This window comes from Podarcis pityusensis (genome assembly GCF_964106645.2).
Source record: "Podarcis pityusensis genome assembly, chromosome: 5".
Classification (NCBI taxonomy): domain Eukaryota; kingdom Metazoa; phylum Chordata; class Lepidosauria; order Squamata; family Lacertidae; genus Podarcis; species Podarcis pityusensis.
The window spans coordinates 35,949,076-35,960,446 of NC_138032.1; the positions used below are offsets into that span (position 1 = coordinate 35,949,076).

Genomic DNA, 11,371 nt, shown 5'->3' on the forward strand with positions numbered 1-11,371 from the left:
TCCTGTCAAAAAGTTATTCACACATACACACATTCACAACTGAATTTTATTTCAAACTCATCAGCAAGTTAATACCTGGTTTATCATAAGATATCCCATTACTGATACAATGAATTAAACTTTATCCACTGCTAAAATAAATATTTTTAGCAATATACAGAAAAGCTGCAGTTGGTTTAAAACACATTGGGGGTAATAAAGGTGGTGTATCAAACAAATGGTTAGGCCAAGGCATGTCTAAGCTTCAGCAATAGGATAGACTGATATACTGGTACTCTGATCAGCAACCAGTATTCTTCTAGAGCCTTTAATCTCTGCACATGAAATCCAGTTCACCTTCTCTCCATGTTCAATCGTTAGTTTTGGTAAAATTGGCACATGCTCATTTGAACACTCTGCATTTATTTTGTCAAGTTTCTTGGTGGTGTTGGGCATCCTAGTTCTCCTTCTATGGATGGATTTGACTGGACTCTTCTGTTTTCCTAGTTCATTGCTGACATCCCACAACAACACTCTGCCATCATTTCCTCCTGTAATGAACCGGTAGGCTTCTGGTAGAAAGAAAATCTGTGACACTGCTAAGGAGTGGCCCTTAAATGCTGCCTCCTGCTCAAACTTTGTACCTGTTACCCTAAATATTCTGATTTTACCATCTTCAGCTCCACAGCCAAAAACATTGCCACAAGCAGAAACAGACAAGGAATGGGCCAATGGAGGGTTAAAAAGCTGACCAGTTGAATGTTCATTGACTTCCTCCTCTTGCAAGTCCACAATCCACAGAGGGCGAGCTTTCTGCAAGTTCCACATCATAACCTTCAAATAGAACAAATCAGAATTATTTCTTTGTATAGGGCATATACCAGCACACACTAAATGAGTTCATGTTGCTATTTGCACACAATTTTAAGTTTCCTTTATATTGTTCTATTCTCAGAGTCATAAATTGAGGTAGCTGTCACCAAGTGATGCTTTCCTGCATCTATAAATCAAGTGGAAAAACCAGTTTACTATCATTTATATAGTAGCATGTTTCACTGTTAAGCTTTGAGAAGCTTTAAACAAATTACACAAAAGATTTCTTAAGAGTACTTTTACTACATTTGTTTATTATATCCATCTACCAAGCTGAACAAATTACCTTGTACCAAAGAAACAATGTTGCTCTCAAAATGTTGCATTATCTAAGCTGTGAAAACTTCATCAGCATTCCTGTGACAACACTATGTTGTATTAATTACAATGACCAGTAACCAAGAACTGAGCAAAAATTATTTCTTTCTTAAATCAGAAGCCTCATTATAGAAACTAAGAACTGAAAGATGTATACCATTATTCGTTTTAAGTAGTTTAATACTGATTATAGATGGGTGTTGGTTAAAATAGAATTGGCTTGTGCAAAAACCAAACTAGACTGCAGTCCTTATCTCACTTATCTGTAAGTCCCTTTGAATTCCACAGAACTTATTTCTGAGTAGACATGGTTCAAATTGCACCATAAATTGCTTGTGTGATGCAGGACTCCCTGGTTTATCAACCATCACATTTCAGGTCATTAATTTGAAGATAGGGAATATGCCACAGGCTCACGTTTCTTCAACTGCAAATTTCTCATCTCCTTTCTTGTGATAACTATGGTTTAAAACAATTATCAGAATCTAACAAAATACAGTTTAGCATTACCAGATGTGCCTCCAAACACTGTGTGCCAACCTGCTTCAAACCATGTTTTGGAGGAGATGCCCTGTGAGTGCTAATCTTAGTTTGCTGAATCTGAATATAATGAATACCACAAATTGTGGAAAAGAGAGGGGAATCTAGGGAAGCAGGGACCATGACAGCCTGCAACACATTCCCAATCTCTAAATCACTGTCTGAAGATTGGAAACACAATATCCGATTTGAGTCTGTATAGCCATAACATTGTTGCATTTTTACTTCCCTACATGCATAATCAAGAAGTTTAATCACCACACTAACTTTAAGAATTTCTCACACAGCAGAAATTTATGATGATGAACCTGGCTATCTCTATAAAGAGAAATACCAGGGCTCAACATAGCATAAAAACCCAATAATTTGGGATTTGGTCTATACTCAGTAGCATAAGGGCACTTTGCTCACCCTCAGTTGAATTCTTTATTACTTAATATGTGCCCTCCCGTTAAACTACTTCAGCATTTGATTTAGCCATTTAATTGATACTGGGGCTCCCTGGAAGCCAACTTTACAAGAATGATTCCTTTTTATCTTGCCTGCTTGTTTTACCCTGGCTGGCACTCATACTGTCTTTAACAAGGGACTATCTTAATTCCTGATCAATACAAATATAGGAGGATTACTTCATCTAATGCCACAGGAGGCTCATAGACAAATTAACATATAGTAGGAGAGGAAAGAAACATGTATCAAAGATCATTGCTGGTGTGTGCCCTACAGGAAGCTTTCATTTTATGCTGATCACCTTCATATCCAGACCACATGAAAGAAGGCTTTGAGGTCTTTGAGGACGAAACACAACTGATGCACAAATATTTGAGTGTCGTCTAAGGCAGCGGCTTAACTTCTTGCTTTCCAGATCAATTATCTTTATTACTCCAGAATCATCTGCAGCACCTAATAAATTATCTGTTTCATTTACTGAAAGACAATTGATCTCTTCATCATTTACATGGAAATGTTCAACTGGCTCTTTGAGACATCTAGTATCCAAAATGCTAACAGTCTCTCCATGAGAAGCATATAGTCTTTTGGAACAGGTGGGAGAAAACACAACACTGGTGACATCATCAGCTTTCTGGAGAAGTGTGTGTTCTAATGGAGTCCCTTCCTCACTCCAGATGGTTAGCTCCCCTCCTTCTGCTCCTGAAGCCAACAGACCATCTTTGTTCACGTTCAAACATAATATTGAAGAAGAGTGTACATTGGCCCACTTCTCCGCCATAGTAGGAGAGTCTGAAAAACACAAACACTTGATTAGCAAGACAGAAGTTGTTTCTGGTATAGCTAATTCCTCAAAAGTCACAGGATGCATCACTTCATTGCATGGACAGAATGTATGTTTTAATGCCACCTTTGAAAACATAATTTATAATCCTGGAACCAAAACAACTTTAAGTATCAGTCTGATTTTGTTTAAATGAGAGGCGATGTGTTTAGGCATGCAATATACACCTCTGTTCTCCTCAATTAATTGGTTTATAGCAAAGCTTGCCAACATGGCACCTGCTAGTGCACATGAAATCACAGATGCCTTTTCCTACTGAAATAAGGGATTGAAAGGAACATTCTGCAGTAGTCAACAGAATACACTGATATGGGCACCACAACCAAGCATAAGTGGTGCCTGCAACAGTTTGGTTTACTAATGTACCCATGATGAATATGCCTATATACCTTATGGTCATATAGCACTAACAGAGAACTGCAGTCAGAAATCTGAATGGCAAAATAGGATCGAGGAAAAGTAAATCACTGACAGTAAGTTCCTAGCATGACATTTTGGAAAACAAAGCTCAGTATGTCTGTTCTTTGAAAGAAAGTCTTTGAAAATAAATGGTATTCCTTAGTATGTATTTAGCTCCCTGGAGATGACCCAGTATACCTGAAGGAGTGTCTCCACCCCCAGGTCCAGTGCCGATGGCCTTCTGGCGGTTCCATCACTGCAAGAAGTGAGATTACAGGGAAGGAGGCAGAGGGCCTTCTTGGTGGTGGCGCCCGCCCTGTGGAATGCCCTCCCATCAGATGTCAAGGAAATAAACAACTATCCAACTTTTAGAAGACATCTGAAGGCAGCCCTGTTTAGGGAAGTTTTTAATGTTTGAAGTTTTATTCTGTTTAATATTCTGTTGGGAGCCGCCCAGAGTGGCTGGGGAAACCCTGCCAGATGGATGGGGTATATGTAATAAATTATTATTATTATTATTACTTCTTCATAAATATGCTTAGGGCTATTCTATACGGATTAACAGGCGAGCATTAATCATCACAAGGGTGTAAAGTGGAGGCAGAGAAGTGGTTGGCATTTGACTAGCCCAGACCAGTACTGACAAGGAAAGACGGGCAGAGCGGCTTCAAACAATACTCCGGACTAGAGAAACATTCGATGAAGGGTGGGGGAAGGAAAAGAAAAGGCGTGAAAACAGGAAGATGGGTGAGCATTCTTCATAGCTATGAGGACCAAACCAGTCAGAAACACGCCTACAGTCCAGCCCTTACAGTCCAGCCCTAATCCCGTGTACACCACTTCAGGCCGATTTACTGTCAAGTAAATACGCAGTAGGGTGACAGCCTCAAGCCAAGCCAAGCCACCCTATTGCTGTATTTTAATATCGAGGAGGCCAAAAAATAACCGAATTGCCTCAAACAGGCTTACCCGTCCCGCCGTCTCTCCATGCGACAGTGTCCTCTTCCGGCGAAGAGAAATTACGTCATCCTATTATCACCCCCCCCCCTTCTTTACATTAACAGGTGAGGTTTTCGCGCATGGATTTAGAGAAGCCCCCTTGACAGCTCTGCCCTCACCCAACATGGTCGGCTCACCTTCAGGGCCTAGCTCTCAACTACCGCCGCCACAATAGCAGTAACAAAAAGCGAATAAAAGCTCCGCAGTCGGAGAGACCCACGGCAGGAAACCTAGATTCGTCTCACCGCTCCTCCAACCGCGAACCGAAGAGGCAGTGGAGGGTGGGGAAAGACAGCACTTTCCCCGACGCCTCCTCAGGCCCAGCTCAGACACAGGCTTTCACTTCCGCCCGCACTTGCCGGCAGCTGGTGGGAAGGACGTCGAGCGTCGGCTGCGCCGCCTCCCTCCCTTCCCTCGCTGACGGCGTGAGCCGGATTGGCCGGTTGGCTGCCTGGTGGGCTCGCGGCCTCGCACCGCCTTTGCCTGGGCCGGGGCGGTCGGTTGGCGAGGCGTGCGCGCGCGCCGCGGGACGCGAGGACTCGGTGGTCGCCCGGAGGCTATGGCGGCGGCTGCCGGCGGCGGAGGCGGAGGAGGAGGAGCGCCGAGCTCGGTGGCTGTTGCTGCTGCTGCTGCCGCCGCCGCCGCCTCTACGGCTGCTAATGCGGGGGGCTGGCGGCTTCCCGGGCGGGTGCTCGAGTTCGTCTTCTCCTACCTGGAGCTGCGGGAGCTGCGGAGCTGCGCGCTGGTGTGCAAGCTGTGGTGCCGCGTCCTGCACGGCGACGAGAACAGCGAGGTGTGGCGGAGCCTGGCCGCTCGCAGCCTGGCGGAGGAGGCGCTGCGCACCGACATCCTCTGCAACGTGCCCACCTACAAGGGCAAGGTCAGGATGGCCCCGCGCGGGAGGGAGCGACCCTCCTTTTTTGCGCGCGCGAGGGAACCCAGGAGGAAATATGTATAGTATATATAATCTGGGTACCTTTTTCTGCCCCTACATCCCTTGCACGAGATAAGATACTGGAGGAGCCGGGGGTCTCGTCTCCTGTGTTTTGTGAGCCGGACCTCTTTCTTCTTAAACCCAGATGTGCGGGGAGGAGAGGAAATTGTTCCGTGTTGTGAGAGAGAGGGAAAGAGAGGCACTAACGCACATGCTCAAAAGCGCTGGCTGCTGATTACTTTGTTCCAAGGCAGAACTCTGGCACCGATTCTGGGCTGTTTCCTAGCTCCAGTAAAATGCAACCTGCATCTGTCGTCATTCCCCCCCCCCCCAATTGCACATGTATATATGCATACCAGTGTTGGTGGAAACACTCATTGAGTACATGTTGTTTAGATGTGGTTCCTCTTTGCAGCTGCTGCCTATGGCCCAGATGCTTTGCATGGCAGGAGCTGCAGAAAGGTATAGTGCTCAATAAGACACAGTCTTCGGAGCTGGATTGAGGACCCCCCCCCCTGGGGGGTTGATGCCTTCCTCCAGCATGCCTGGAATAGCTGGTGTTGAAATGATGTTTCCAAAAGACCTTGGCAGGCCTGTTTTTCTATGTTGAGCCAGGTAGCCAATACTAGCCCAGCTGGGCAGGTGGTGAGGACTAAGGTTGTGAAATCACAAGGCGTTCTTACTCTGGGTGGCATTCTTTTACAGATGGGTTAATTATACATATATTTGAGTTTACCATACCTTATTAAGAATAGGTGTGTAGAGTTGTTGTTGTTGCTGCTGCTGCCTTGCCTAGTTTAGTAATCTTATCTCCAGCATTGCTTTTTAAAAAAATACCTTCTGTTCCAGGTACGCGCCTTTCAGCATGCTTTCAGCACCAATGATTGTTCTAGGAATGTCTACATTAAGAAGAATGGATTTACTTTGCATCGGAATCCCATTGCACAGAGTACAGATGGAGCAAGGACCAAGATTGGTTTCAGTGAAGGCCGTCATGCTTGGGAAGTCTGGTGGGAAGGCCCTCTTGGCACAGTGGCAGTAATTGGGATTGCTACAAAACGAGCTCCCATGCAGTGTCAGGGCTATGTGGCACTCCTGGGCAGTGATGACCAGAGCTGGGGCTGGAATTTGGTGGACAATAACTTGTTACATAATGGAGAGGTCAATGGCAGCTTCCCCCAGTGCAACAATGCCCCCAAATATCAAGTGAGTGAAACCTGGAATGTATATAAGACTGTTGGATCTGTGAAGAGCTATGCCAGGGCGGTCCAACCGCTTAGACCAAGTGCGCCTCAAGAGCACTTTGACACAGAACCCATGGCCCACACACTGAATTAAATTTCCATATTGTAAATTAAAGAGTACACAGTATAGTTAATATATTTAATGTAAGCAATTAATATATTTAATTGAATATATATAGTTAAATACACAATAGATAGATTGAGTCCCTGTCAGGATAAAAAGGTAGGATATAAGACAAAATAAAATAATTTTAGAAGACTTCTAGTCAAAATGATTTGAGCCTCTTGTGAAGCCATTAAATAAATGCAGCCCATGGAGAAGAAGACAGCATAAGGTGGGGTGGTAGGGCAGGCAACAGCTGCCTCATCCTCCTCACCTGCCAGCCAGTCACCACAGCCACCACCATCTATCCTGCTTCCCCACCCCACCCCCCGCACAGCCTCTTCAGGCCGGTTGTTGACTGAGAGGGGAAGGATCTGTAGAGTTGGGAGGGGACCCCCAAGGGTAATGTAGCCATACCCCTTTCAGTCCCTGGCAGGCAGTCATCCTCTCCCCATCTGTCAAACAGGGCAGCAGCAAAGCTTCCATGGCAAGCGGCAGCCCACCAGTCTCAGAGTCCTGGGCAGAGAGGCCCCACCACATCCCTCCTGCTGGCTGGCCGCACACCATGCCTCTCCTGAGCCTGGGCTGTGTGGCGGCCTCCCTCCAGCCTGGCGGCTCTGCTCTGTTTCTCTCTACCATCACTATCATTGTTCCTTCAAAGAGGCGCCAGCAGCAAGCCACACCTCCCTCTCCATGTTGCCATGCTGGTCCACCAATCAAAAGGTGCAACCTCAAACATCTGGAAATTTGGCACCCAGCTCCCTTTCTCCTTATTGGTGGGTTTTCAAGCATCCCTCCCCACCACATATACTCTCATGTGCTCATTTGCTGTTGAGGGGAGAAGCAACCAACCAGCTCTTGCTCTTCAGGACAGGAAAGGCAGAAGAGTCGCTAAAGAGTAGTAACAGGTCTAAGGGCAAGGGCCACCAAAAAAGGTCTCAAGGGCCACCAAAAAAGGTCTCATGGGTCACATGTTGGACCACCCTGAGCTATACATTCCAGAATTTTGTATAGTAAACTCTGACACATTCTGTTTTAGGCACACTTCTATTTACATTTTCTTGGAAATATGTCCCAATCTGTTCAGTGGGGCTTACTCCCTGGTAAGGCTTCCTCCCTAACCTCCCTAGCTTGGGAATTAGCCAAGTTGAATTCAGCAAGGCATGCATCAAATTGAAGAATATCTGTTTAACCAGTGTAGTTGTTCAAAGCCCCATGACTGAATCTTAACTTTACCATTTATCAGCAGAAAATGTCTTCAAAGGGCTTTTCTGTATGTTAATTGTTTTAAATAATCCCCTCCCCAAGTTATTTTGTCTCAGCATCTGTTTACCTTCACTTTGTCTTGTCTTTTTCATTATCTCTTTTCTTCAATCGGTCTTATTTTTGTTTACAGATAGGTGAGAGAATTCGTGTCATCCTGGACATGGAAGACAAGACTTTGGCTTTTGAGCGAGGCTATGAGTTTCTAGGGGTTGCATTCCGAGGACTGCCAAAGACATGTCTGTATCCAGCAGTGTCTGCTGTCTATGGAAACACTGAAGTGACGTTAGTTTATCTGGGAAAACCTTTAGATGGATGACATTTTGTTTTTAACTGGGACATGAACATCAAGTTGACAATATGGAGAAACTTGCATGTGGGTTAATAGGGAAGCATGAGTGAAGTGTGTGGATGCGTATCCAAGAAAGATCAAGGAAAACCAAAATTTGCGATCCAAAAGGCCAGCTGTACGGAAGAGAGTTTTACCTTTCCTTTTTCTGCCGGACCAGAAAAATTCTCAGGGGGTTGCAGTTGGTTGAATGGGCAGCTAACCACATGCATGTTGCATAAGATTTCACCGCAAAGGTGGCAGAATGGAATCCTGTACATACTTAAGGGACTCCTGTATAGAAGTGGTTGAGGAAAGCTGACTGAGACCTGTAAGCAGTGTGTTCTGTGAAAAAGACTTCATTTTTAAAATTATTTGTTTCCTTCCTGCCTTTGATCCAGTGTGTTTTACCAAAGGTAACTGAAATTGGTTGGATTTTATTTAATGTATTTTTAGTGTAATGAGGAGTACAATGTATTGCACTTCTCCAGAGCAAAACATTGTGCAGTTATGTTAAAGTGTGTTTTAAAGACAGTTTGTACAGAACACTTTAAAAACCAGAACAAAACAAAGGGTTGCTGTTGCTTTCCCTGGGATGTAATTTTGTTAATTGGAAACCCCCCCCCCAACTACATATCAGGTGTTGGTGTCTGTCCAGTTGAACAGCATACATACAAGTGCACTTCTTTTGTTTTGTTGTACAACATCTCATGTGACAAAAGAAACAATGAATGTTTATTGTAAAATGCTTTAGATTTGATAGCTGAAAATTCTGTGCAGGTGGAAGGATAAAGTCAGTTTCTAATGTGAGTGTTTTTGTTTTACTTAAAATGTGAGTGTGTGTTGCAAATGACCATATGTCTTTCAATCCACCTTCTAAAGTATGACTTAAAATTAATCTTGCAAACTATGAGCCGCCCACCAAATACTGCTGCTCTTTACCCATTTTAATCAGAATTGTATTGTGGTTGTGGGGTGGCCATGCTTGGTGGGTTGTTCCCATTATGGTCTGCAGTACCCCAACCCTTCATTTTGGTCTATTGCCAAATGTATTGCATATTTAACTAAATATTCTGAAAATATAGGTTTCCAAAGTACTACCTAAATACATGCTATGTTAAAATTGCATAGAAAAATATTTTAACATATTTCAATCTTTAGCATAAATAAATTGAACTTCAAACAGGAATCAAATTTCTGCCACAATTATGGAATCTTTCCTTTGTTTATATTAATTGCTGAGAAACGTTTTACAAAGCTAATTTGTTGTGCATAAAGAAAGCACCTTCAGATGATGGAGCAACTGCATTTCCCCATTCTTTGGCATCCATATCCTGCACAGCTTGTATGTCTTAATCGTCTAAGTCCACAGGCTGGTTCTTGGTACTAAAATGCTATTTTGTTCTGCCTTAGACATCTATTTATTTGGTGTAGAGTGGGAAAACACTTTCAGTGCAGTCCTGGGCATTTTTTCTTCTTCTCAGAAGCAAACCCCACTATGTTCAGTGGGATGTACTCCTAGGTAAGTATGTGTAGGATTGTGGCCTTTGGGAGGAAATGAGGTATTGTTTACATTCTTTACATCATAATCAGAATTATGCTGTCTCACAGACATATAGTTCCTTAGATGTGCAAAAGAGAACAGTTCCCTTAGGCATTCTTATTTTTGTTAAAGCCAGGGAAAGCTGCTAAACACTACGTTTTTATTTTTTTTAATAGGCTGAAGAGTACATTCTTGCTGCATGCAAGGTTTAAAGTGGCAATCCAGTATCTTTGGTAGTGCCATCGGTCCTCAATACTTAAAAATTGGTCATGCTATGACCTTCCCAGCAACCTAGCCTTCTTGCTGTAGGCTTAGCCATCATGTTACCTGTCCTACCATCTTGACATACTAATGCATCTTGTTTTACTATTGTTTCCAAACCCCTCTTGTAGAAGTTGCAGAAGGAAGTTATAGTTGATTATTGGTTTGGGACTGCTAGTATTCTTTGGTTGGTGGCACAGGACTGTTGTGATTAGCATCACACTAGGCAGAAAGAGGCTCTTTTATGAGGCTGAAAGTGTGAGGGATAAAATGTGGATTCAAAAAAGAGGGCAGTGACTGTACTGGAGGAGTCTATGTTGCATGTTCTCAGCTGTTCAGGCTTTCCTAGATCTTCACTTCACTTTCCTTCCATGTTCAGATTCTGCAGAACTGCATTTGAGGTCTGCATGTGTGAATAAATGTTTTTAAAATATTTGTTCTATGTGTAGTATGCCACTTAACAAGTTCATTCCTGGTCTCTTTCTAAAATTAAGCAAGTGAATCATTTCAACACTGGTACTATGAAGAAATGAATGATTTTGGAAAGATGTATCACTTCCAGAAAACGTTGACTGTATACTATGCTATAAAATATATCACTACAAGATTCTATGGCATGAGCTAAACTAAAAGGAAAGAAGCTTTTGTTAGAGTAATATAGTCTCTCTGTGCAGTCTTGGATGGATTACCCTCTGCACTTATTTATGGACTTTTGAGTAGAGAGAGCTGGTCCTAAGAACTGTGTCAGGGAAATTTTTGCTAGGTTTTACTTCCATTTATACAGGATGTCTTGCTCGCTTTACCCTTACATGTGGCATAGCATTCTGCTTGTGCCAAGTGGTCAAAAATTCCTTGGGGCACAGGGGACAAATATGTATATAAACCTCTTCTAACTTATTATCTGAAGACCAATTCCAAGCTGTACAAACAACTGAAATAAATTGTTAAAACATAAATATACTACTCTGTATTATTCTGTGTTATAATTGAGTCCTATTAGTACTGGGTGATTTTCTGTTTGACTGGAATACAGAATTTTTTTACAATATTTATGTGATTGACTAATGTCAAATTGTGAACTTTCCCTGGAGATAAATATGTAAATCCCTTTGATAAGCTGGACTACTGTATGTGTAAACTCTCCCTGATGGAAATGGTGGTGTTAGTTTTCCTGTTTTGTTTTCGTAGAAGCCTTGTAGCAAAATACACATTTCACACGGGTACGATGTCTCAGCATTTTTGCAGAGACAGGCTGTCTGGGAGTTTGTTCAAGGTCTATGAGGAGTGTTTAAC

At 43.1% G+C, this 11,371-nt stretch overlaps 2 protein-coding genes across 5 annotated transcripts; one reads left to right on the forward strand and one right to left on the reverse strand.

The window, feature by feature from the left end:
- Positions 1-28: 28 nt before the first annotated feature.
- WDR53 (WD repeat domain 53) lies at positions 29-5,233 on the reverse strand. Of its 4 annotated transcripts, none has more exons than XM_081007321.1 (3): positions 5,115-5,233; positions 2,462-2,952; positions 29-813 (listed from the first exon to the last, which is right to left on the reverse strand). In XM_081007321.1, exons 2-3 carry the CDS (start codon positions 2,939-2,941, stop codon positions 238-240), a joined length of 1,056 nt encoding a protein of 351 aa, XP_080863447.1. In that variant the 5' UTR covers positions 2,942-2,952; positions 5,115-5,233; the 3' UTR covers positions 29-237. The 4 variants fall into 4 exon arrangements, with proteins under 4 accessions (XP_080863447.1, XP_080863446.1, XP_080863445.1 ...); XM_081007320.1 differs by lacking the exon at positions 5,115-5,233 and adding an exon at positions 4,648-4,757; XM_081007319.1 differs by lacking the exon at positions 5,115-5,233 and adding an exon at positions 4,540-4,678.
- On the forward strand, positions 4,836-11,034 carry FBXO45 (F-box protein 45). The gene is made up of 3 exons (XM_081007329.1): positions 4,836-5,282; positions 6,186-6,542; positions 8,080-11,034. Exons 1-3 carry the CDS (start codon positions 4,962-4,964, stop codon positions 8,263-8,265), a joined length of 864 nt encoding a protein of 287 aa, XP_080863455.1. The 5' UTR covers positions 4,836-4,961; the 3' UTR covers positions 8,266-11,034.
- Positions 11,035-11,371: the final 337 nt, after the last annotated feature.